Here is a 26,619-nt window from a genome sequence, read left to right as displayed (position 1 = left end):
AAAGTGGTATCTTTCTTAAACTTTTCAAGCTTCAGGAGCCCAAGAGGGGAAGAAAGTGTTGGGATTTGTTTGTTTTTTAAAAAAAAAAAAAAAAGGCAGCTCTGAGCAGTGTGGACAGGGTTTTCCCAGAACTGATGCTTGGTAAACAATCATTGAACATGGTGCGAAAATTCAAAAGGAAATAAACATTGCAGAACGATAAGCAACCGTAGGTTCAGCACCCATCAAAGTAAGAAGCTGCCAGCATTGTTTTGAAATACTCAACACTAGTAACACTCATTCAAACCCTGCCTGTGGATACAACTTTCCCATGGTTTCCCCAGTGCTGACAGGCAGCATCTGTTGCAGCTGCTGTTTCACCTTTGTTACCATGCTCTGGATTTTTCTTTAAATCTGGAATGTGATGTTGATTAAAACTACTTTGTGTTGGAAATGAGAATATGTATTTGAACAGCATTTAGGAAGGAGACAGTTAACTCTGTTGTCCCTGTTCCACCCCTTTTTCTGAAAATTTAATTCTGTAGGTGAATTATATCTAGAGAAAATAGCTGTGCGTACCTCATACAGCTGAATCTGCTTTTTGTATTGTATTTAGAAAGCTTTAAATATAACACCCCTGCAGTAATACAGCAAAGAAAGCATCATTTAAAACTGGAAAAATATGACTAAAGTGAAATTGCTGTAATTATATCTTTAGTTTTTTTGTTTTTTTTTTTTTTTTTACTAACTCTGACTGACAAGTCAAATGGTCTGCTTGGTTACCAGCTGTTTCTGTTAGAGTAATAATACTTCAAAAAAACATTGATCAGAGCCTTAAAAATACAGGCACCATCTTGCAAACACTTTGGAATTCAGTTACACCACTGAAATGACTGCGTACTCTCATGTCCTTAAGAGCTTTGCACATATGGCGAGTAGGAAGTAGCTGGAGGAATGTCCTTGTGTCACTGAAAACTGCAAAGATCTTTGCAGTGTCTTCTCCATAGTCATTTGTCCAGTAGAGCAGTAGAGATCCTTAGACTATATGGTGACCTATGACTTTTAGGTGGTGTCATTTAGTCACACTTTTCTTTGAGAGCAAGGTAGAAATCTATCTTAATTCTTTAAGGATGTAAATCCTAATTTTGAAAAACTTTCTTTTCCCCCCACCCCCCACCCACCCCCGGTACTGCAACTGCACTAAGCAGAACTTTACTCTGACTGAAGGTCTCATTTTCCTCTTGAAGTATTCATTGTTTTTCTGCAAGTCTGAAAGCAGGGGAAAAAAAGTTTGTCATTACACTGATAAATTCTTATTTGTTTATTCTTTAATATTAAGTGTTTAGAATAAGTGTTTATTCTTTAATATTAAAACAAAGTGGAAGTCAAGTACTCCTCAGAACTGTGGGCTGAGTTGCCAGTAACCTAATTTCCACAGGAGATGGTCTGTTAATCAAATACTGAGAGTAGTTAGTTTTAATGTCAAAGTTGCTGCTCTAAAGCTGGTGTCTAATGTAAGTGCCTAAAATATTTGTTCTCTCCAGGGTCTGGGTCTACAACTGCAGTCCTTTTAAGCCAGTTTTATGATACAAATTTCTGCCAGTGTGTATAAGGTAGCATCAATATCTCTGAAATAATTAAGCTTATGTTGTATTTCAGTAGAAACTTGAGATTGTAACGGGAATTAGTCAGTGTCTTCCTTTATTCATCCAGATGTCTGCTCAACTGTTGTGTGAGAACTTCTTCAGCTAAGCAGATGCTGTGAAAAGTGACCTGTATGGATGTTATACATTTGCAGGTCTTTTTTTTGAGGGGGATGGGGTGGGGGTGTTGTTTGTTTGTTTGTTTTTGTGGTAGTGCAGCTTAGCATTAATTGGGAGAGATCTATGGGAAAAAAAAACACTAATGCATTTTTTTCATTAGAATATAAAGCTAAGCAAGTAGATCTATATAAGCCTGTATATGGAAAAAGTTCTGAACCCTAAGAAGATTTCTAAGTCCCTGTTTGGCACTCTTCAGTTATTTACAGCTTGTTACATACAAAGGGTTGTACTAAAAAGTTGAATTACTCTATTTGGTCTGCTCTGAGTGCAGAGGGCTATCTCTTACAGCGTATGGCAAATGACGTGGATCAGGAGCTGTTTGAATCTTGCTCTTGAGCTTAGTGGAACACGAAGGTGAGTAACTGGAATTGCATGTCATGCTTTGGGGCATGGGAAAGGAGAAAAAAGCTTTACTATCTTTTGATATTTAAGATCTGTCATAGAATCATAGAATGGTTTGAGTTGGAAGGCACCTTAAAGATCATCTAATTTGAACCCCCCTGCCATGGGCAGGGACACCTCCCACGAGAGCAGGTTGCCCAAAGCCCCATCCAACCTGGCCTTGAACACCTCCAGGGATGAGGCATCCACAGATTCTCTGGGCATCCTGTTCCAGTGCCTCATCACCCTTGTAATAAATAATTTTCCCCTTATATCTAATCTAAATCTACCCTCTTTTTGTTTAAAGCCATTACTCCTTGTCCCATTACTACACTCCCTGACGAAAAGTCCCTCCCCAGCTTTCCTGTAGGCCCCCTTTAGGTACTGGAAAGTTGCTATGAGTTCTCCCCAGAGCCTTTTCTCCAGGCCAAACAACCCCAACTCCCTCAGCCTGTTTTCGTAGGAGAGGTGCTCCAGCCCCTTAATCATCCTTGTGGTCCTCCCCTGGACGTGTTCTAACAGGTCCTTGTCTTCTTGTGCTGGAGGCCCCAGAGCTGAATGCAGCACTCCAGGTGGGGTCTCATGAGAGCAGAGTAGAGGGGGAGAATCACCTCCCTCAACTTGCTGGCCACACTTCTTTTGATGCAGCCCAGGATACGGTTGGCTTTCTGGGCTGCAAGTGCACACTTGCTGTCTGTGAGGTGGGATGGTTTGTGGTGGAATAGAAGCGGTACTGGTGTGAGCTGTGGGCCGTGCTAAACAAGTGCAGATAAAATGTGCCTCTGTGTCTAGTGACCCCTTTTCATGGGATCATGCTTAGTCTGTGATTGAATCCTCTTTCAACTTTGCCATTAACATAGTCACAAAATTACTGGGCCTCTTGATCAAATACTGGACCCAACAAATACCTGGATTTCATCCCGTTCCTGGTTCAAACTTGGTTTCTGCAAGTAAAATCACTTTAATGAGAAGCTCAGCTGGTATCCCTGCCGAATCTAGATCTCGTGCAGGTAGCTTGCCCCTCTACTGAGGCTTCTCCATTGTTTGAAAATGGTGAATGTAGATGTGCAGATCCAGGTTGCTTAGAAAGCCCTCTCAAGCACTTACTTCTTATCTCCTTTTGTGAAATAAAGAGAAGCATATGTTCCAGCATACAGTGCTGCCATCTTCTCTAGTCTTTAAGAACTCAAGACTGGTGAAATAGCTAATCTCTACAGAAAATTTCTAAGGATAGAACTTGGTTATTTTGAAGGAGCTTGAGAAGACGCTCCTATCTTGTACCATAGGCTCACCACAGGCTGGGTTGATTTTAACAATTAGTGATAAATAACTTTCTGCTGCTGAAGCTGAAGTTTCTGTTCATCTTTCAAGTTGATGTATGGTGTCGGAAATCTTTTGAATTCAGGATTGGTATCAGGAGGGGAAACCCTTTTCTGGCAGAGTAGTATGTTAAATGTTGAGGCTAGTGTTCCTGTGATGATACCAACTAGATCCTCAGTCAGCAGATGGAGGAGCTTCCTTTCACAGCTGTTGAAATTTGGTGCAGACCATGTGTCATTTCATCCAGTCAAGATTAGTCATGTCATATCACTGTGCAACCACAAGACTGACCTACTCCCTTAGATGTCCCAATCATTTCTATGGAGATGGCTCCATTTCTTTTTTAAAATAACTGCTAAATACCTAATCCTAGGGTTTGGATTCTTTTTTTGTTGTCGTTGTTACTGTACTGATACTTTTATTGACTACAACTTCTGTTTACTACTTGAAATTGCTTACACAGAACCAGAGAGTAGTGGTGTACAAGCTGCAAAGGTTTTTTCCGCTAGCTGAATAAGTAGAAGACGCTACTCAGCTTTAAAGCTATATAGAACAGTAGTGCTGTTCTTCCAGCACAGATTCTTAAAGCTTACAGCAGAACATTTACCTGAAGAAAAACTGCAGTCTGTGTGAATGTTGAGCATAGGCTGGAATGGTATGTAACATCAAACGTGTCCCACATGCTAAAGTGGAGACGCGGTCAAGGTTGTCAATGTTCTGCAAGAGATGTAATGAGGATGGCTGTTTTTTTCAAGGCAGCGTTCCAAATATTGTTTCATTACATCCAAAGCTTAATGGAGAGAGGTTTAGATTGCCTTGGATAGCCTGTTGCCGCTGATTAACAAGTTTCCGAGGTGTCAGCATTTCAAAATGACTTCATGAGCTACGTGTGCAAGAGAGCTCTGCATTCCAATGTTAAATGTATCACTACATTTTGAGACAACATTTTTGAAGTCAAAAACCAACAAACACAGAAATGTGGAGTCCAATGAATGACTTCCACACAACATTAATGTCTTTAGTTTCACTCCTACGGTCGTCCTGAGGTTATAACGTAACTCTTCTTGTCTTTCTACTTGGTGCATTTCTTACTAATCAGAAGCAAGAGTTCTCCAGAGGGGTTGTGTTGCTTTGGGAACCGTATCAAAATACCTTTGAGGGGCATTAGTGAGATCTGCATCGTGGTGAGTGGATAAATTTATAAAATGGCTTTGTTTAGCCCTGGTGCTGTGCTGTTACTGGATGTACTCTGTGACTTGTGGCCTCAGTATGGTGAGCTGGCTCTCCCAGTTAGTTAGCTCATCTGTCTTGCTGTGTGAATCAGACACGTGGTAGGAATGTGGTGGAAGACAATCAGTGTTTGAGTGAATCAGCAATGTCTTGTAGAGATGAAAGAGGTTGAACTCATTGGCTTGAATTGTCATTCCCTCCATGAACGGGGCTGTGAGGATCTCCTCATCTGGTGTGATGAATTGAGAGAAAATGGAAAGCTTCCATTTTTAAAACCTGCCACTCCCTTTATTCCCAAGAACTGCAAGCAATTTTCACTTTGTTCAGGAAGATGCAGCAGGACAGCTGTTTTTCCTCATATGGCTTTCATCCACTCACATAACAGTTTTGGGGAATTCTGCAACATCCTTATCTGTAACATGCTCCTATCTTGATCTGTATACTGTTGAATTTAGTCCTGTCAGCCCTAGTTTCTCAATCTCAAGCTCTTTGTACCAAGGACAGGTCTTGAAGTTAGATATGAAGTACATGTTTGCAGTCTGTTGCATCACTTGTTATCTGTGAGGAGGTCAATAAGCAGGAAATTGGCAATGGAGTTTCGAGAAAAGCATAAATGGTACTACATATTGAGTCTTTATCTTGATTGTCTGAATGCAACTAACTACAGGATTGATAGGAAAGGAACAGAGTTAACTAACTTGTAGTACTTACCTGAGCCTAGGACTAAATTTTTTCCGCTTCTGAATTTTGCCTCTGCACCTTTCTGGTCAGGCAGAAGTAAGTAAAGTCACTGCATGTAAAACAAAATCTGTTCCTCTTTCCCACCTGGAAGGATATTGAGACAATACAATTTCAAGTAGATCGGGACCTGCACTAAGGAAATTACTGAACGCTTTCTTCTGATATTAAATGTGTTGGGAAATGATGGGTGTGGCTTTGATGCATTTCCTGAGTGTACGGACTAGTCACCTGCATGTGGGTGGGGAGACAAGAGGTTTTGGTTTCAGCCCTAACCAACTGTCTTAAGGTATGGATGGCTGGAGAATGTAGTTTACTTTTCTTACTGACATGGAGCCTTTATACATGTGCTCTTTACATGTGCTCTTTATACATGTGCTCTTTACATTTGCTATTAATATCATTAGTGCTTTACATGGCTTTTTGCCCCTGCTCTCAGCATTTCTCTCCTCCTCCAGTTCAGTAGTGGTAGGTTCCATATGTTAAAAGTCATATGATTCCATGACACATGTGTATGTGTATATATACGAGGTGCCTGGTGACTCTTCTCAGACTACTCTGGACTTCCCTCCTCAGAACCACCCATCATTTCGGAGATGTTACCTACCCCTATGATGCCTGGGGGCTTATCTGAAACTAAGCCTGCTACTCCAGAAATCCAGCATATTGTTGACCAGGTGAGTTGCAACCTATCTGAAGATAAAGTCTGCGTGAAGGGTGAATCTTTTGCCAAGGCTGGGAGACCAGGTGGTGATACTGAGTGTTTAAACTGAAGAAGCTGAAAATGCCTTTGTCAGTAAGTATTTTTCTCAGTGTTCTGTGTAGGCACGGTGCAAGTAAGATAAAAACAAATCACTTTTCTGTTTCATCCTTGTCCATAGGCAGGCATAGTACTGGCTACCTTCACTTAATCTTTGCATATAGTTAAAAGACCAACTCTATTGTGCCAGCACTGAGGTCGATATATTTGAAGGGAGAAGATTGTACCTGAAAAAATTAATTCCTCACTGAAGTATGTGGATAGGACAAACCATGTGCAGTGTATGCACGAAAAAAATTATATGCAGGACACGGCATAGTAAATAGTATGTTCTCTCCTGGCATCTAGTGCTTTCTAGAGTTAACAGCTGTGAAGCAGGGACTGTTGGTGAGCCAGCAGGGCAAGGTGAGCTTGGCACAAGCCAAACAGGGTGAGACCAGTTGCCAAACCTCTTCTAAGTTGCCAAAGTAGTTAGTTACAGGCAGTGAGTGGTGCCTTCCTGGAAGCACAAGTGTTGACAACACCTTTGGAGATGCTCTAATCCTTTGTGGTGCAGCAATTCACAAAGATACAGAGCACATCTTGAGGAGCAGGAGAGGGACAATGTGGCATGGGAAAGCTCCTTTCATACCTCCCATCTGGTGTTCCAAGCCATCCTAGCACTCCCCTTCACCCTCGCAACTCTGAAGGGATGAGCTCTTCCTTCTTTGGCACCTGTACAAAGTATAATTTATGCCCTACTTGAGGAAACAGATAGAAGAAGTAGTGGGGCTGAAGATGTTGTCTGATACTGCTGCACACTCCTGTGTGCGCAGGACTCCAAGCTCTCCTTTGCTGTGCCATGGTGGACACCATTTCCACCAGCACTGTTTCGTGTTTCCTGTGAGCTTGTAGGCTAACAGCAGGCAATGATGGAGCCAGACTAAGGTGAGCTAGGTTGTTTATGTGGAGAGGCATTGCAACCAGGAGATCCTTGTAAAACAGGCAGACTGAGGCTGTCAGTTGTACATATACATGGGGGAGACTTGGTGTATGTGCTGGTGGATGGTGCTAACAGGCTAGTCAGGAGATAGTTTGCAGAACAGGAAGGGAAAGGGTTATCTAAATTTGTCTGTGGGACATGGATTTAATTGCTCAGGAGCAGTATTACTGTTCCTCCTATGCTGACAGATGTGGTTTAACAAGCAGCACTTGCATAGATCACAAACTCCTTTTTACCCACAGAGAGACCACAGACTGCTGAAAACCATAGAATGATGCCAGGGTTTGTGGTACGTTTGTGTATTTGCAACTGTGGTTTCTTCAAGTGTAAGACAGGGAGGGCAATGTCTCCAGCCAGCTGAAGGCTGTGAGGTTTGACCAACGAGTGTGTTAAATGTGTAAAGGCCTTCTTCGAATGGTGCTAAAACACAATAGCATACCAGATACCGAGCTGTGTTTTTAATGCTGGGCTGTGGTATGGGTGGTCAAAATCCTACCCTATTGCAGTGCACAGCAAGTATGAAACCTTGGTACCTGGTGGTCAGTGGGCAACAAATGCACCTTAAAATGTAAAAGTCCATTTCAATCTGTGCTAATGTTCACAAAGTCCCGGACAAATACGGAATCTGAAATGTGAACGTAGTGATATTCGGTTTGATTCCAGAAGAGGACTGATCTAATTTTTGGTGCTCTTCTATTCTCAGTAACTTCAGGAAAATGAAAGCAAATTATTCTTTGCTCTTAATTTTCTGCAAGGTGAAATTTCTGCCTTCTGTTGAGCGTGAGAGAGGGATGTCCCTGGTGCTCCTCTCAGCCCTCCCCTTTGCTGGCCATTTGTCTTCGAAAAAGCTCATGCCCCACTGCAGAGCCTTTGATATAGTTCTGTAAGGAAAATATTCTTGTGAAGGCAAACCTTATGGTGGGGCAGCCCTCCTGTGCTTCTAGCCAGATAAGCGTCACCCTTTAATGATGCAATTCTATACAATTTTATGATCTGCAAAGAGGAGGAGCAATTAATATGATTTGAGTGAAGTTATGCATCTGCATAACTCGGTATCTTATATACCATATATATAAACATATTTGTTCAAGGTCTGTCAGCTCTTGAGATTACATAATTATTTACTTACACCTTTTGCCTCGTTTGTACTCTAAACCTTAGTGAGTTGGGGAATGCTCTTTATCCAGTCTCCTTATTTTATAGCTATTGCCTAAAGCTGAGGAATGTTTGGGGTTTAAGGAGCTGTTAAATAAGGGCTTAGAAATGTTGTATTTTTCCATTTGAGGGTTAAGAAGCTGTCTGCTTGCCCACCTGAATTTACTGAAGGCTCTGTCCATAAATGACAAGTGTGGAAATAGTGGTCAGAGGCCAGGCGAGATCATAAACCTGGGGAGGGGAAGAGCTGACTTTCTTTTGTCTTGAGAGAGGAATTAAGTGTACCTAAAGATGCCACAGTTAATTTTTGCACCTTAGAAGCCCCCAGACTCAGCCAGCTGGAAGAGCGTTGGAAATTGAAGCCATATGCAACCTGCCTCGTTTGTCTGGATGAACGTCAAAAGGCCGTTAGCAGTTACTTCAGTAAATGATAACAGTGAGAGAGTATGAGAAGCCTCAATATGATGAATTGAAGGTATTGGATAATTTCTGACTGATAACAGTTGATCTGGATGTTACCAGGGCACTCTTTGGGACCTGCTTGGTAGGAAGGAATGGGAGTGGCAGAGAGTTGTAGGTGGGTGTGCTGGGAAGGGCAATTTGTTCTGTGAATGTATGTGAAACAGCTTTGTGGTGAGAAGTGCTGAGCTCCTCCCAGGGACTGCCTGAGCAGGCTGCTGAGTGATTATGCACTGGTCTGCCCGACTTCTGGAATGCATCTTCCATGCGTCAAGCCATTAACGTGTGTCATGTGCTGAGGAGAGGCTGTTACCCAGCCTGAAAAAGATAGCTTATGCTTTCTAGGTGACAGAAATAAGTTTTCTGGTTACTTTTGCAGTGTCTGCCTTTCTGTTGGGAATTTGTGTCATCGGATGCAAATGAACAGTAAATAGTAAAACAATCACTGGTACATAAATTGTGATGCCTTAGACACCTGGACAGACTTCCACTACTGCTCACAGCTGTCCCCCTGCAACTTCCCTGCCCCTTCAGCCTTATAATTGTCAGAATATTTTGCCTCAGAGGGCTGTATCAATGTGATGGGTAATGAACTTAAAGCTTTCCCTACACTTTGATTCAGGACAAACAGTTACGTCCTGTCTTTCATTCTTTCTTTCGTTCTTTGAATATGTATATGAGAAGTCTGTAAATGTTTTAACTGTGCATATTTTAAGATCCACAGGGCTTAACCTGGATACTGCGCATAAATGCATCTACCTGAACTGAGAGGGTAAATGCTTTCAGCACACAGTATTTTTTCTTTTGAAACTACACTGTCTGCAACTGCTATGTAGTGAAGAACTGATGATGTTTATGCAGTTCTGTTTTTGGTTTTTGGCAGGAAACACTTTAGATGGGCAGCTTTTAGGAAAAAAAAACTATTAGGAAGCCTAATTCTAATATGATTTTAAAGAATGCTGGAGGCAACACTTCAAATAAGGAAGAAGGCTGGAGATTTAGTTGTAAATTGAATTATTTTGATGGTTCTGGGTTTATTTCATTACAGGTGTGTGTTTAGAAATCTGAAAATTGGAGTGGTAGATGGGAAGGAAAAGTCTAAATATGAATCTGCCAACCATTTTTCTTTTTCCTTTTTCAGGTAAAGCCACAATTTGAAAGCAGGGAAAACAGAACATATGGCATCTTTCGAGCCATAGTATATAAGACTCAGGTGGTTGCTGGAATAAACTACTTCATTAAGGTTTGTATGTTTTATAAGAGGGATTACTCTGTAGTCAAACAATATAGGTGACTTGCACAGTGGCTTATAGCAGGAAAGGGAAGCACATGTAGGAAACCTGATGTGGCTAACAAGAATCAACACTATCGGTAGCTGCTTATAAAATTCCTCTGTCACTACTCTAGAATAGAAGTATAAAAACTTAACATTCACTGTGCTTCTTCAGGTGTGAATGATAACTTTTGTAAGATAATCTTAGTTGAAGTCAGTGGATAGCCTTATCAGCTCAAATTATCTAAACTAGCTGTAACCGTGCTCCCCTGTTGCCTTTCAAGGCAAAGCAACAGATTTCATATTGCCTCTTGTGTCCTCCAGTAGTGTTTATTATAATTAATTTGAGTCCAGCCTGAGCATCTGTTGGAGAGTTAGTCAACTTTTTAATTTAATGCGAGCATCCCAGATTCTTCTAACTAGTTTTGCATGCAAGCACGTGTGCTGGCCCTTTTGGTTCTGTGTCATCTGCTGCAGAAGTAGAACCAGAAGTCACGCCCAGTTGCATTTCTTCCCTTAGTGCTTATTGCTGACCTAGGCAATCACATGTGTAAAGTACTTGCCTGCTGTCCATGGTAAGCCTCATGACCAAGCTACTCAGAAATTAAGACTGATATGTAATCAAACTTAAACACATTTATAGCACTGGTGACTGATGATATCTTTCCCAATTTTGCAAGTGACAGGAAACACTTCTTCAATTTAGCATTAACTGGAATGAGCTCTGTTGCAAGAGTCATTCTTTTATACTTGGGAATTTTCCACATCCCTAATATTTTACCAACAAATTTACAGCTGAGATGTAATCCAGACAAAGACAAACATGGTGCAACACTGCAGTTACCAGAACGCATGTAAAGACCTCTTAAGAGTCTAAGGCATTAAACTTTCCTTTAATATCATAGACCTCACACAATAAGAGTTGAACACCTGTTGTATTTGGCTCTGTATGTAGGAAATTCTGCGCAACTTTGTAGAAAATCTTTGTGTGGGTTTTCTGGAGGGGAAGGCAAGTTTTTCACTCATGGTCATCCCTGCAAGCACGAAGACATGTCATGTTGTCTGTCCAGGCACCAAACCAGCGTGTTTACAGTACATAAGACAAGGGATCTTGGCTTTCAAGTTGTCATTGCATCTCTGGGGTTGTTCTTAAGACCATGTGAAGGTTTTGGATAGATCCTTTTGTACCCTCTAGGAGCTGATATGGTCTCTGCATCTTGTCCCACCTCTGAGCCATTAGGACTTATTCTTGTGTCTCCTGCTCTGAATGTCCTGAGAAGTTTCAAGCTGATGGACTGGGATCTTGATGAGCTAAATAAGATGCCATCAAAACCTTTCTCCTTTTGTTTCTTCTGGTGCTTCTATATCCAAGAAGTCCTGGTTTTCCATTAACATATGTCTGATGTGGTTTTTTCTTTAAAAACTTGTTTTATTACAATCTGTGATACATGGAGACATAGAGTTCTCCGTGTAGTTTCTGCCACCAGTTACCATCCAGACTTGGGCTAAGAGTCATTGAAGTGAAGATATACCTAAACTTAAGTTTCTGAGAGAAGATGTCCTTCCAAGTATATAAGAGCACCTTTTAGTTTCACACATGATCCTCATTCTCCCACTGTTCTGATTTCTAGGTCCAAGATTCTGATACTGACTACGTCCACTTAAGGGTGTTCCAAGGCCTTCCTCATGAAAACCAAGGTCCCAGCCTTGTCAGTTTTCAAACTGGCAAAACCAGAGACGATCCTCTGACCTACTTCTGAGAGATGGTGGGGAATGTTTCTGGACTTCTGCAAGTTGCACGTGGATTCTGCCTGTGTCAGTAAATGCATGAGAATAAAATAAGTTTTGAAAGCTTTCTTCATCTTGTGCATATTGTGTCTAGGTCTGCTGCCTGACTAAAGCTTGAGAGGGCTCTGAAATACTAGTCAAAGCTAAAAAATACCATCTCCATTCCACACCATACCATTTTAGCAAAACAAGCAGCGCGTAACATCCCTGACGTATTCCACCAATGTTCCACATTGGGAGTGTGGGAGGATGCTTTGGGCTGATGTGAGTGAAAGAATATATGCAAAGAAAGTAGTTTGAGCTCCCTTAAGTTCCCCTTAATAGTTAGGAAACAGAACATGCTCTAAACAGTGCTACTTACTTGCTCACACAGCATTCCTGCCACAAGAAGCATAATAATGTGCATGTGTAGTTTCTTCAGTGTGGGACCAAGAATCTGCACCGGTGTCATACACAGGTGGGCTGTTTCTTCTCAGTTCAGAATGCAGCAACACCTCTCCCAAAGTAAAATATCAAAATTTCCAACACACACACACTTTTCCTCCCACCCCCATCCTCCCTCCCCAAACTGATTTTGTTGCCTCACCAGATTAAAACAAAGCATTTCTAATTAAAACAAATATACATGTAAATGTAGGTGTCGTGCTTAGCGACACGGTTTAACGATGGAATTGGCAGCATTAGGTTAAAGGTTGGACCAGATGATCTTAGAGGTCTTTTTCTACTTAAATGATTCTATGATTTAGTCATGTTGAATCTGAAAAGGCTAATGCGAAAAAATGGAGCAAGATAGCAACCAGTATTAAAAAAGCAGTAAAGAAAACAGAGAAATGCCAATGAAATATACCATCTAAATTTGAGAGAAATATTTTTTATTAATGCAGAAATGCTTGTACAGTTCAAATTCCTTTCTCGGACTTCTTCTTAGGACTCAGAAAATAAGCAATTTTTTTTTTTAAACTCATACACCCTCTACTGGACATTACATCCTACTGCTTCAAGAGGATAAACATGATTAAGGGAATGTTTCTTTCCAAAGCATACAGTACTCCTCTTTTTCTTTCAGCATCATTTCTGTTCAAGTCCACCTTCCAGTCTTTGCCAATGAAATACATAGTATACCTTAAATCTACAGATGTATTCACAGTTGCAAACCAGCACATAAAAAGATTCAGGTTTTCCTCTTGCTCCTTGCTGCAAATACATGAGTGCTAGTGTCACTCCCCTGCAACTTCCAGGCCAGGGAAGTCCACAAACACAACTCAGGCACAGTATTCTGGTTAAGGTGCACTGTAGCCAGTGCAGCTACTTGGGTTTGCATTAGCAAAAGGTGAAAGGAGAGCTATGTGATTCATTTAGATATAGTGCAGTAAGAGAATGGCATGAGAGAAATGGATTTTTTTTTTCCAGCATTGTTAAAGAAAAGGTACTTTCTTGTTCTTTGTCGGAACAGGAATCAACATTTTGTAGCCTAGGAGGGAGTGACCTGCCCTGTGTCCTTTACCTTGATAAAGTAGTTTGTTCCAGCAACCAGCTGAGCCTTAAACTCACTGCAGTGAAGACATCAAAGGTTTTCCCTTCTTTTTCTTCTAGCTGAGACTTCACCTTAAGGAAACATCAAGTTATTAAGACTGATGCAATATTCAAGTATTTAGGACTTAAGGCTCACACTATCAGTGTGCCTGATTACCCTTAAGGTCTTTTTTGTGTGTTAAAGCAAGGCCAGAAGTCTAGATAGGCAGCACAGCCAAGACAGTGATGTGATTCAGTGATCACAGACTGAAACCAAGTCTGGAGACAGCCTCTAACAAAGAACTGTGTTGTTATTCTAGAAGATTTATTTTGACGTTATTTCCACTGGTAACGTCTCAGCTTCCCTTTCTGTCCTGTATATTTAACAACAAATGTAAAGCAGTTTACTATATACATACGCAAGACTTTAGGTCTTTTAAAAAGAGAAGATTTAAAACATATGTAATTTTTACAAAAATAAGAGGGCTGTCTTCAGCGTTAGCTCCCTCTTCAAATCATGTAACAGACAGGCCTCCAAAAACCAAGCTTGGAAAGCAACATATCTCAGCTTGAGGCTTTACAACACTTGACAGTTCTTCCAGCATTTAATAACTGCAATATGAAGTGTTTCAAACTGTAAATAGTTCCCCCCCAAATAACAAGCATTCTGAGCCATCATTCCCAGTTTCCAGAGTGTAAAACCTGTGCTCAAGAAGTCAGAATAACCTGCCCAGTATCCCTGATAAGGATATGTGCTTTCATGAGTTGCAGCTTTTCTGTCCCGCACTTGGCTGCCTAGAACATCATGGCTATACAGTAAGATTCTTGGGTAGGAAAGCAGATTTTAGGCTTTGTTTACAAGGGCAATAAGAAATAGTCTTAAAATCCCTGCTGCAAGCTGAGTGCTACCCAGAAGGCCTTCCCTGCTGAACTGCATCATTACATAGCACTTGTTCTGCTGCCAGTGCAACAGCAACAGCAGTGAATAAACTTTCTCTTTTCAGTTATATTATACTTCTTCTTTGTAAATTAATACATTTGCTATCCTGCCTGCATCCCACCTTGGGGGAAACGAGTGCCACTGCCACTATTCAGGAGCTGGACCAAACCATGGTGCTTTTCTGTACACAATAGTTGATTCCAAATTTTAGGAAGCACAGGGGAGGGCAGACATAAGTATCCCACTGCCCCTATCCTGCCCCGTGCTCCCTAACTAACCCTAGATGCTGTGCAAGTTTGGTTTCAGAGGTCTCAAAATTGCCCCAGCTCAGTGCATTTTGTTTTTCCACCAGAAAGTCAGTACTAGGCTCCATGACTACAGACAGCTCAGAGTCACATGCAGCTGTAGTTTGTCAGGGTATCATGGCAATGACTCACCACAGCATATGACAAACGGACATCCTGACTCAGTACGGAGAGCTCAGAGAGAAGTAACCTCTGAAAGACCCGATATCAATGCACTCTGCTAATTCATGATCAAGGTCCAGATCTGGGGGTCCTGGTGGACAGTACACTAAACATGAGCCAGCAGCGTGCCCTGGTAGTAATGACAGCTAATGGCATACTGGGCTGCATCAGCAGGAGTCCACGCAGAAGAGAGAGTAAAGTGATTATTGCCCTTTACTTGGCACTCGTCAGAGCACATTTAGAATACTATGTCCGGTTTTGGGCCTCCAAAACGAGAAAGAGAGATGTCAATAAGCTGTAGTGAGCTCAGTGAAGGGCCACCATGAGGTAAGATGGCCGGAACACTTGCCCTTTGAGGACAGAAAGAATTTTTTTTGTATGAGGACAGTCCAACAGCACAACAGGTTGCCAAAAGAAGCTGTGCAGTTTCCATCCATGGAGGTTTTGAAGACCTGAGTGATCAAAGCCCCAAGCAGCCCAGGACTGCTGATCCTGCACTGAGCAGGAGGTGTAGTCCCTTCCCACCTGAATGACATGCAATTCAATGACAGGGCTGAAAATTATCACATCCTGACAGTTCTTGAATGATCTGCACAGCCTGCTTGCCTACTCCCAAAACAGCTACAGAGATATTTTTTTTTTTTGGTATGTTGTTTGATGTGAGAGAGCCAGCCCTACAGTGGTTTAGAGTGTATTTGCAGTACCCTTTCAGACATATACATGTTAAATGACTTGGACAAAAGTGGAGCTATTTTCCTGGTATTAAAATGCTTCTGAATGGGAAATTTTTGAGACTGCTGATTTCTACTGTTTCCTTCTGTCAGTTACCTGATCTCGGATCTTTTCACACTCTTAACTCTTCCAGAGCTGTCCATTGCATGTGGTAATGTAATGGGACAGGCTGTGTGTGCTGTGTGTGCATGTGAAAGAAATTAAAATAAATAAACAATTTAATGAGAAGTTCAGCTGATATCCCTGCCGAGTTTAGATCTCGTGCAGGTAGCTTGCCCCTCTACTGAGGCTTCTCCATTGTTTGGAAATGGTGAATGAAGATGTGCAGGGCCAGGTTGCTTAGAAAGCCCTCTCAAGCACTTACTTCTTATCTCCTTTTGTGAAATAAAGAGAAGTATATGTTCTAGCATTCAGTGCTGCTGTCTTCTGTAGCCTTTAGGAACTCAAGACTGGTGAAATAGCTAATCACTTTACGGAAAATTTTTAAGGATAGAACTTGGTTATTTTGAAGGAGATTAAGAAGATGCTCCTAACTGGTACCGTAGGCTGGGATGATTTTAACAATTAGTGATAAATAACTTTCTGCTGCTGAAGTTGAAGTTTCTGTTCATCTTTCAAGTTGATGTATGGTGTCAGACATCTTTTGAATTCAGGATTGGTGTCAGGAGGGGAAACCCTTTTCTGGCAGAGTAGTATGTTAAATGTTGAGGCTAGTGTTCCTGTGATGATGCCAACTAGATCCTCAGTCAGCAGATGGAGGAGCTTCCTTTCACAGCTGTTGAAATTTGGTGCAGACCACGTGTCATTTCATCCAGTCAAGATTAGTCATGTCATATCACTGTGCAACCACAAGACTGACCTACTCCCTTAGATGTCCCAATCATTTCTATGGAGATGGCTCCATTTCTTTTTTAAAATAACTGCTAAATACCTAATCCTAGGGTTTGGATTCTTTTTTTGTTGTCGTTTACTGTACTGATACTTTTATTGACTACAACTTCTGTTTACTACTTGAAATTACTTACACAGAACCAGAGAGTAGTGGTGTACAAGCTGCAAAGATTCTTTTTTGTTAGCTGAATAGTATACAGTACAGGATGCTACTCAGCTTTAAAGCTATACAGAACGGTAATGCTGTTGTTCCCACACAGATTCTTAAGGCTAACAGCAGAACATTTACGTGAAGAAAATTTGCAGTCTGTGTGAATGTTGAGCATAGGCTGGAATGGTATGTAACATCAAACGTGTCCCACATGCTAAAGTGGAGACGCGGTCAAGGTTGTCAATGTTCTGCAAGAGATTGTGGAGTAATTGCCTAAAGTGACTAGGAAGATTAAACTAATATTCACGTTTTAAAGAAAATGTACAACATTGAAGAAGTTTTCAGGGTGGAGTGTAGCTGCATTACTGAAGTGTTCCCTAGGCCTCTAACCTTAGATGTTATTGCACTAGGGGAACCTGGTGTGCTGGCTCTAAGAGGAACTGTACGGAGGGTGGAGTGGAGTGGAGACACCGCAGCCAGGCTCCGTGATAAGATGGGAACTCAGAGGTACGTTGGAATCAATAAGCTGCATATTTGCTACCCTGGGCCAATGGCCCGCCATGTTTTTGACAAAATGCTGTCCTTTTGGTGAACTTTGCTCATTATAATATCATTATAATACCAAAACACACCTCCATCCCCAAAGCTACCCACCTCCAAGGTGCGACCACCCCTCACTGAGCATGTGCTCTGAATTTCTTGGAGCCTATAACTTTAAACAAAAGTGAGAAAATTTAGCACCAATCATAAGAAAGGTGTGTATGACTACAGTCACTCAATCTCCAACTAAAAGATAGAAAATAATATAAATTGGATTAAGAGAAAGGGGATGTTAGGGAAGATACCATCCTGACTTCTGGGATCAGTCGGCGGGCTGAGCCTCTCTTCCCCCCCCCCCCCCATTGGAACACCTTTGGGTGAGATTTGAACACTTGGTTATACTGGGTGTCTCTGCAGAAACATAGAAATCTCTGTAGGGTCTTTGTACCTTTTTAATGCGTTAATTGCCAGGCTGTGTACCTATGTATTTCACGCATGCTAGCTTGCTTTTGCAGACAGTAAATCATCACCAGCAATCCAAAGAACCTGTGTACCTCTTGCTGTAATAAATTGCACTTAATTGCATTGTTCCTAGCCATGATAGTTCTCACTGAACGTGACTAGAGTAAGGGCATGTTACGTTGTTGGTGAATTTGTGAATTTGTGACTGTGATAGTTCAGTACTCTGAATCCAACCGGACCCACATCGGTTAATGTATTATTGGTGAAGCTGTGACTGTGATAGTTCAATACCCTGAATCTGACCAGACCCATAATGGGTAATCAGCTACACCCCTTTACGCGACAGAGATGTAATAATGGCTGGTCTTTTCAAGGCAGCGTTCCAAATGCTGTTTCATTACATCCAAAGCTTAATGGAGAAAGGTTTAGATTGCCTTGGATAGTCTGTTGCCACTGATTAACAAGTCTGTGAGTTGTCAGCATTTCAAAGAGACTTCATGAACTATGTGTGCAAGAGAGCACTGCATCCCAGTGTTAGATGTATCGGGACAAGCTGCAAAGATTTTTTTTCCGTTAGCTGAATAAGTAGAAGACGCTACTCAGCTTTAAAGCTATATAGAACAGTAGTGCTGTTCTTCCAGCACAGATTCTCAAAGCTTACAGCAGAACATTTACCTGAAGAAAAACTGCAGTCTGTGCAAATGCTGAGCATGGGCAGGAATGGTATGTAACATCAAACGTGTCCCACATGCTAAAGTGGAGACGCAGTCAAGTTTGTCAATGTTCTGCAAGAGATGTAATGAGGATGGCTGTTTTTTTCAAGGCAGCGTTCCAAATATTGTTTCATTACATCCAAAGCTTAATGGAGAGAGGTTTAGATTGCCTTGGATAGCCTGTTGCCGCTGATTAACAAGTTTCCGAGGTGTCAGCATTTCAAAATGACTTCATGAGCTACGTGTGCAAGAGAGCTCTGCATTCCAATGTTAAATGTATCACTGCATTTTGAGACAACATTTTTGAAGTCAAAAACCAACAAACACAGAAATGTGGAGTCCAATGAATGACTTCCACACAACATTAATGTCTTTAGTTTCGCTCCTACGGTCTTCCTGAGGTTATAACGTAACTCTTCTTGTCTTTCTACTTGGTGCATTTCTTACTAATCAGAAGCAAGAGTTCTCCAGAGGGGTTGTGTTGCTTTGGGAACCGTATCAAAATACCTTTGAGGGGCATTAGTGAGATCTGCATTGTGGTGAGTGGATAAATTTATAAAATGGCTTTGTTTAGCCCTGGTGCAGTGCTGTTATTGGATGTACTCTGTGACTTGTGGCCTCAGTATGGTGAGCTGGCTCTCCCAGTTAGTTAGCTCATCTGTCTTGCTGTGTGAATCAGACACGTGGTAGGAATGTGGTGGAAGACAATCAGTGTTTGAGTGAATCAGCAATGTCTTGTAGAGATGAAAGAGGTTGAACTCATTGGCTTGAATTGTCATTCCCTCCATGAACGGGGCTGTGAGGATCTCCTCATCTGGTGTGATGAATTGAGAGAAAATGGAAAGCTTCCATTTTTAAAACCTGCCACTCCCTTTATTCCCAAGAACTGCAAGCAATTTTCACTTTGTTCAGGAAGATGCAGCAGGACAGCTGTTTTTCCTCATATGGCTTTCATCCACTCACATAACAGTTTTGGGGAATTCTGCAACATCCTTATCTGTAACATGCTCCTATCTTGATCTGTATACTGTTGAATTTAGTCCTGTCAGCCCTAGTTTCTCAATCTCAAGCTCTTTGTACCAAGGACAGGTCTTGAAGCACGTTTGCAGTCTGTTGCATCACTTGTTATCTGTGAGGAGGTCAATAAGCAGGAAATTGGCACTGGAGTTTCGAGAAAAACATAAATGTTACTGCATATAAATTCTATCTTGATTGTCTGAGTGCTGGGAAATGCTGGGTGAGGCTTTGATGCATTTCCTGAGTGTATGGACTGGTCACCTGCATGTGGGTGAAGAGGCAAAAGGGTTCTAGTTTCAGCCCTAACCAACTGTCTTAGGGTATGGATGGCTGGAGACTGTCATTTACCTTTCTTACTGACATGGAGCCTTTATACACACAAGATTTTAATGTGCTCTTGCTCTTTATATTTACTATTAATATTATTAGTGCTTTACATGGCTTTTTGCCCCTGTTTTCACCATTTCTCTCCTCCTCCAGTTCTGATTAAGATTACACCCCTCTTCTTACAGAGCTTGGAACCAAGGTAACCCTTATGAATTTCTTGCTGTTGTTCCTTGTAACTGTACCTTGTTCACTTTGTGCTTTGAATGACTCTTTGTGCATGGATCCCACTGTAAAGCGGGCTTTGTCTTCTGTACATGATTTACCTGATGACTTCTTTCCTGATGTAAGAGTATTATTGCAGCAATCAAAAACTGTTCTTGAGCCTTATTGGTCTAATGAAAGTTTGAATGCTCACTGTTACTATAGCCACCAACTTTGCAGATTTGATAGAAGATTTTTACCAAACCACCATCACCTTACAAAAGGCTTCTGCCAGGTCACAGGACTTAGCACCTGCTGGCACAGACATTGCCCCAGAAGAAGTATTGGTTTCTAAGGAAGAAGCTGAAGATTTGGAATTAGACGAATTTTTAGAAGAACAAGTTTTAAACATACAAAAAATGGAATCCAGGTTATCCTATTCCTAGTCAGGTGGCAGTTCATTTGGCAGTGTATAGTGAAATTCAAATGACATCAATTGATAGAGCAAAATGATTATTGTGGTGGTGTATTAATCGTCTCACTTGGGGAGAATCTTCTATTGCGGAATATATTGCCAGGCTTCAGACTTGTCTGTCTAACCCTGAAAAAAATAGGGGAAAAGATGCCCCAACCATTGAAGCAATCACTAGACCAATTGGAGTATCACCGCACCGCTCAGGGGCATCTGGACCAGCTAGAGGCCCTTTTCGATCTAGGCGACAATGTTTGGCCCCTAGATGATGAAAGGTCAAAAACACGGCTGAATATGGATGCCCTGGTCCAAATCGTGAGACAGACAGAGTTCACATGTGGGATCCCCGGTCCTGCATTCTGAACCATCTACCTCACGATCCTCCCCAGCTGGGAGACAATACTGACGGGATTCATCAACTATGCTTGTTAACAGGATTATAGAAAATACCTGGGTGCAACTTTAATCCTAACTGGAAAATACCTGTCTTTACAGAAACTAGTATTTCTTTGGAGGCACAACTGGACTTTCCTTTGAGAAACTGGAAATATTTATCCCCAGTTAAATTTTGGCCCAAGGGTATTTCCTATTTTCCAGTGCAAGCTGGGGTAAAGGTGGATAAGTATCCGGGTTTTGAAATCTCCCATGAATCCCTGTGTAAACTTGATCTCCATAAAATGTTTCAAGTTGGGATCTTGTACAGACAGGAGTCAAAGCACCAAGTCTCTTTTTGCGGTACAGCTTATTCATGGGAACAGCAAGACCTTGTTTCCAAACAGATCCAAACAGGACACAGACCACACAAACCCATGTCAGGGTACCAAGCAAAAGGAGTGGAATCATTAATCAGAAAAACTTGGAATTGGTTAAGGGGGTTAGAACACTGGTTAAAATTGGTTAAAACACTGTATCAAGTTACCACTGCTAAATGTAACTTTTTATTTTTCTCATACTTACAAAGTAGCTGTGTACAAAGGTACTACAGGGACCTGCAGGTTGGCACTACGTCCTTGGAATAACATACCAATTCCAACATCACCATGGATGCTATATTGCAAAAGGGGGCCATATCCCATATCACCAGGGGGTGGTCAACATCCCAATTTAGCAAGTAAAGGGCAATTCATAGAATCACAGAATCATAGAATATCCCGAGTTGGAAGGGACCCACAAGGATCATCGAGTCCAACTCCTGGCACCACACAGGTCTACCCAAAAATTCAGACCATATGACTAAGAGCACAATCCAAGAGCTTCTTAAACTCTGACAGGCTTGGTGCCATGACTATGTCCCTGGGGAGCCTGTTCCAGTGCGCGACCGCCCTCTCAGTGAAGAACCTCTTCCTGATGTCCAGCCTAAACCTCCCCTGCCTCAGCTTGACACCATTCCCTCGGGTCCTATCGCTGGTCACTAAAGAGAACAGACCGGCGCCTGCCCCTCCACTCCCCCTCGTGAGGAAGCTGTAGGCCGCAGTGAGGTCTCCCCTCATTTGTTAATGGTTAAACTGAAGGCCATACTGTGTGATTCCAGCTTTGTTTGCCATAGGCATTTTTCTACTCTGACGTGGCATGTTACAATGTATGCAAAGAACATTCTTAGGAATATAGAGATGTACTATGTTCCCTCACAATATAATCCTACTGATGACAGGCCAATTCCCAGGAAACCCCTTGATTAGTCATCTGTGCATTAAACACTTCTCCTGAAGCCTTTAAAGTTGCCGGCCAGGCTATATTCTGATTAAGATTGCAGTAATGGTTGGTTCTATATGTTAAAAGTCATATGATTCCATGGTACATATAGGTGTATATATATATATACAAGGTGCCTGGTGACTCTTCTCAGACTACTCTGGACTTCCCTCCTCAGAACCACCCATCATTTCGGAGATGTTACCTGCCACGATGGTACCCGGGGGCTTATCTGAAACTAAGCCTGCTACTCCAGAAGTCCAGCATATTGTTGACCAGGTGAGTTGCAACCTATCTGAAGATAAATTCTGCGTGAAGGGTGAATCTTTTGCCAAGGCTGGGAGACCAGGTGGTGATACTGAGTGTTTAAACTGAAGAAGCTGAAAATGCCTTTGTCAGTAAGTATTTTTCTCAGTGTTCTGTGTAGGCACGGTGCAAGTAAGATAAAAACAAATCACTTTTCTGTTTCATCCTTGTCCATAGGCAGGCATAGTACTGGCTACCTTCACTTAATCTTTGCATACAATTAAAAGACCAACTCTACTGTGCCAGCACTGTGATTGCTGTATTTGAAAGGAGAAGATTGTACCTGATAGGTACCGATACGCAGCTTTTAGGAAAAAAATCATTTAGGAAGCCTGACTCTAATGTGATTTTAAAGAATGCTGGAGGCAACACTTGAAATAGGAAAGAAGGCTGGAGATTTAGTTGTAAATTGAATTATTTTGATGGTTCTGGGTTTATTTCATTACAGGTGTGTGTTTAGAAATCTGAGAATTGGAGTGGTAGATGGGAAGGAAAAGCCTAAATATGAATCTGCCAACCATTTTTTCCTTTTCTTTTTACAGGTAAAGCCAGAATTTGAAAGAAGGGAAAAGAGAACATATGATATCTTTCGAGCCATAGAATATAAGACTCAGGTGGTTGCTGGAATAAACTACTTCATTAAGGTTTGTATGTTTTATAAGAGGGATTACTCTGTAGTCAAACAATATAGGTGACTTGCACAGTGGCTTATAGCAGGAAAGGGAAGCACATATAGGAAACCTGATGTGGCTAACAAGAATCAACACTATCTGTAGCTGCTTATAAAATTCCTCTGTCACTACTCTAGAATAGAAGTATAAAAACTTAACATTCACTGTGCTTCTTCAGGTGTGAATGATAACTTTTGTAAAATAATCTTAGTTGAAGTCAGGGGATAGCCTTATCAGCTCAAATTATCTGAACTAGCTGTAACCGTGCACCCCTGTTGCCTTTCAAGGCAAAGCAACAGATTTCATATTCCCTCTTGTGTCCTCCAGTAGTGTTTATTATAATTAATTTGAGGCCAGCCTGAGCATCTGTTGGAGAGTTAGTCAACTTTTTAATTTAATGCGAGCATCCCAGATTCTTCTAACTAGTTTTGCATGCAAGCACGTGTGCTGACCCTTTGGTTCTGTGTCATCTGCTGCAGAGGTACAGCCCACCTGTTCTTTCTTTACTTAAACAAACAAACAAACCACTTTGCCGACAAATGTAGTGCAATTCATCCTCTATTGGAAAACCTTACCCATGGATTTCAGCAGTTTTCTGAGAAGTAACATACAAGAAATTGCAGGGCATATCCTGCAACCAGAACTGAAGGCTCAAAAACATTGCTTCGGGGCAGGCTGGCTTTCTGTACATAGCACAAACCCTGCATGTGAATGCCCTGTTATAACCTCACGTATGTGTGGATATAAGCGTGGGTAGGATGTGCTCTCTTGACAAGAGTCAGAGTTTGTTTTTTATGGAAGAGAACTGGCAGACAGGGTTTGGGGAACAGTGATTCTGCAGAGACATAATGAACGTTTGCTCTCAGATTCCCGTATTTAGTAGATCTCAGGAAGGACAGATACGGCCAAGCCTTCTTTCCTGAGTCCTTCCTTAAAATAATTCTTAACAGTTATTTCTACATTCTGAGGGTACAAGGGAATAGTACTGACAGGCTACCTATTATATGGCCATTCTGAGTCTTACTTAAACAAATGTTTATCCTTCCCCTGCTACTGTGAGATGTGCCTTCATTTTGTGGACAAGATAGTGAGTAATGAAGAGTACAAAAACTCATAGGAAGGCTGCGGTAGAGCCAGAAGTCACGCCCCATTGCATTTCTTCCCTTAGTGCTTATTGCCGACCTAGGCAATCACATGTGTAAAGTACTTGCCTGCTGTCCATGGTAAGCCTACCAAGTACTGAGTAGCCTACCTACTACTGAGTAGCCTGACCAAGCTACTCAGAAATTAAGACTGATATGTAATCAAACTTAATAAACACATTTATAGCACTGGTGACTGATGATGTCTTTCCCAATTTTGCAAGTGACAGGAAACACTTCTTCAATTTAGCATTAACTGGAATGAGCTCTGTTGCAAGAGTCATTCTTTTATACTTAGGAATTTTCCACATCACTAATATTTTACCAACAAATTTACAGCTGAGATGTAATCCAGACAAAGACAAACATAGTGCAGTCACCAGAAAGCATGTAAAGACCTCTTAAGATCCTAAGGCATTAAACTTTCCTTTAATATCATAGACCTCACACAATAAGAGTTGAACACCTGTTGTATTTGGCTCTGTATGTAGGAAATTCTGCACAACTTTGTAGAAAATCTTTGTGGGGGTTTTCTGGAGGGGAAGGCAAGTTTTTCACTCATGGTCATCCCTGCAAGCACGAAGACATGTCATGTTGTCTGTCCAGGCACCAAACCAGCGTGTTTACAGTACATAAGACAAGGGATCTTGGCTTTCAAGTTGTCATTGCATCTCTGGGGTTGTTCTTAAGACCATGTGAATGTTTTGGATAGATCTTTTTGTACCCTCTAGGAGCTGATATGGTCTGTGCATCTTGTCCCACCTCTGAGCCATTAGGACTTATTCTTGTGTCTCCTGCTCTGAATGTCCTGAGAAGTTTCAAGCTGATGGACTGGGATCTTGATGAGCTAAATAAGATGCCATCAAAACCTTTCTCCTTTTGTTTCTTCTGGTGCTTCTATATCCAAGAAGCCCTGGTTTTCCATTAACATCTGTCTGATGTTTTTTTTTTAAAAAACTTGTTTTATTACAATATGTGATACATGGAGACATAGAGTTCTCCGTGTAGTTTCTGCCACCAGTTACCATCCAGACTTGGGCTAAGAGTCACTGAAGTAGAAGTGAAGATATGCCTAAAATCAAGCTTCTGAGAGAAGATATCCTTTCAAGTATATAAGAGCACCTTTTAGTTTCACACATGATCCTCATTCTCCCACTGTTCTGATTTCTAGGTCCAAGTTTCTGATACTGACTACGTCCACTTAAGGGTGTTTCAAGCCCTTCCTTATGAGAAACAAGGTCCCAGACTTGACAGTTATCAAACTGGCAAAACCAGAGACGATCCTCTGACCTACTTCTGAGAGATGGTGGGGAATGTTTCCGGACTTCTGCAAGTTGCACGTGGATTCTGCCTGTGTCAGTAAATGCATGAGAATAAAATAAGTTTTGAAAGCTTTCTTCATCTTGTGCATATTGTGTCTAGGTCTGCTGCCTGGCTAAAGCTTGAGAGGGTTCTGAAATACTAGTCAAAGCTGTTTCTGCCACCTAAGGTGCTGTAGCTCTAAGACACAGTACACTCCTTTTATCTCTTCTTTTCAAGTACTGTCAGTATTTTTAGGTGTAACAGGCCACATATTTCTTGGGTTTGCTCTAAGTGCATTAAAGACAAGCTATTGGCTGCTCTTCAGAAAGTGTGAGAGAATCTAGAGGAGGAATTGAGAAGCCAAACTGTGTGCCCCTCTGTAAGGGCAGCCTGACTGGTTAGGGTGGGGTGAGGAAAGGCATGACCTACTCAGAGTAGCAGGAAGAGGGACCTCCTGCTGCAGCAAGAACAGCTCAATCCCAGCATCCAGGCCCTGGAGCAGAGAGTGACCATCATGATTAGAGAGCATGGTTTACTGGAGATGCATGCAGCTCATTCCTTCTTTGTAGCATCAGGAACCTGCAATGAAATCAATTTTCAGTTAATCTCTCAGGGGACAAAGGTAGAAAGCAACCCCCAAACCACGACAACCATATTTTTCTGTTAGCAGCTGCTCACGTAGGTGCTCTTGAATTGCCCAGTGCAATCCAAGCCAATGAGCTTGGGCTCAGGTGTGAGACATCAAATGTTTCAATGGGCTTCAGGCCACACCTTGCTTGTGTTCATATTTGGTGCTGTACTGAATAGGCATGTAACTGTCACAGGTTATGTAGTACCTAGAAAAACATGGCAGAGGCCCCCCCCTCTCCCCACCAATTCCTCTATAATACAGCCTGGATCTGATGCTTTAAGTCCTTGAAGGACTTGCTTTAAGCAAGAAGGCAATGTGTGGACTCCTGTGACTTTCGGAGTACTTTCATGGTGAATTTAAGTTCTCACAAGAGCTGAATCTTGCTGTCTAATGCTACAAACCTTAAAATGCAGCCAATCTAGCATTATCAGCGCTAGCTGACCTCTCTCAGAATACCATTTGGCAATACTGTTTAGCTTTTTTGAACCATATAAAACGACTGAGGATGGAGAGTTTACCAGTAACAAAAAATATCGTCTCCAGAACCACCTTATTTTAGCAA

General features: G+C 41.7%; 2 protein-coding genes across 5 annotated transcripts; both read left to right on the top strand.

Moving 5' to 3' along the window:
• Window positions 1-126: 126 nt before the first annotated feature.
• Window positions 127-25,518, top strand: LOC310895367 (cystatin-A-like). 3 transcript variants are annotated; one of them, XM_083826648.1, is made up of 4 exons: window positions 127-2,156; window positions 22,184-22,284; window positions 22,854-22,955; window positions 25,296-25,518. In XM_083826648.1, exons 2-4 carry the CDS (start codon window positions 22,204-22,206, stop codon window positions 25,422-25,424), a joined length of 312 nt encoding a protein of 103 aa, XP_083682774.1. In that variant the 5' UTR covers window positions 127-2,156; window positions 22,184-22,203; the 3' UTR covers window positions 25,425-25,518. The 3 variants fall into 3 exon arrangements, with proteins under 3 accessions (XP_083682774.1, XP_083682776.1, XP_083682775.1); XM_083826650.1 differs by lacking the exon at window positions 127-2,156 and adding an exon at window positions 4,695-5,818; XM_083826649.1 differs by lacking the exon at window positions 127-2,156 and adding an exon at window positions 17,497-18,835.
• LOC310895364 (cystatin-A-like) lies at window positions 6,048-11,956 on the top strand. Of its 2 annotated transcripts, none has more exons than XM_083826621.1 (3): window positions 6,048-6,148; window positions 9,969-10,070; window positions 11,732-11,956. In XM_083826621.1, the coding sequence occupies exons 1-3, from the start codon at window positions 6,068-6,070 to the stop codon at window positions 11,858-11,860; spliced, it is 312 nt and encodes a 103-aa protein (XP_083682747.1). In that variant the 5' UTR covers window positions 6,048-6,067; the 3' UTR covers window positions 11,861-11,956. The 2 variants fall into 2 exon arrangements, with proteins under 2 accessions (XP_083682747.1, XP_083682748.1); XM_083826622.1 differs by lacking the exon at window positions 6,048-6,148 and adding an exon at window positions 6,331-8,843.
• Window positions 25,519-26,619: the final 1,101 nt, after the last annotated feature.

Source organism: Anser anser (genome assembly GCF_964211835.1).
Source record: "Anser anser genome assembly, chromosome: 1".
NCBI classification, from domain to species: domain Eukaryota; kingdom Metazoa; phylum Chordata; class Aves; order Anseriformes; family Anatidae; genus Anser; species Anser anser.
Note: the sequence above shows the minus strand (reverse complement) of the source record. Positions and strands in the feature narration are given on the sequence as shown.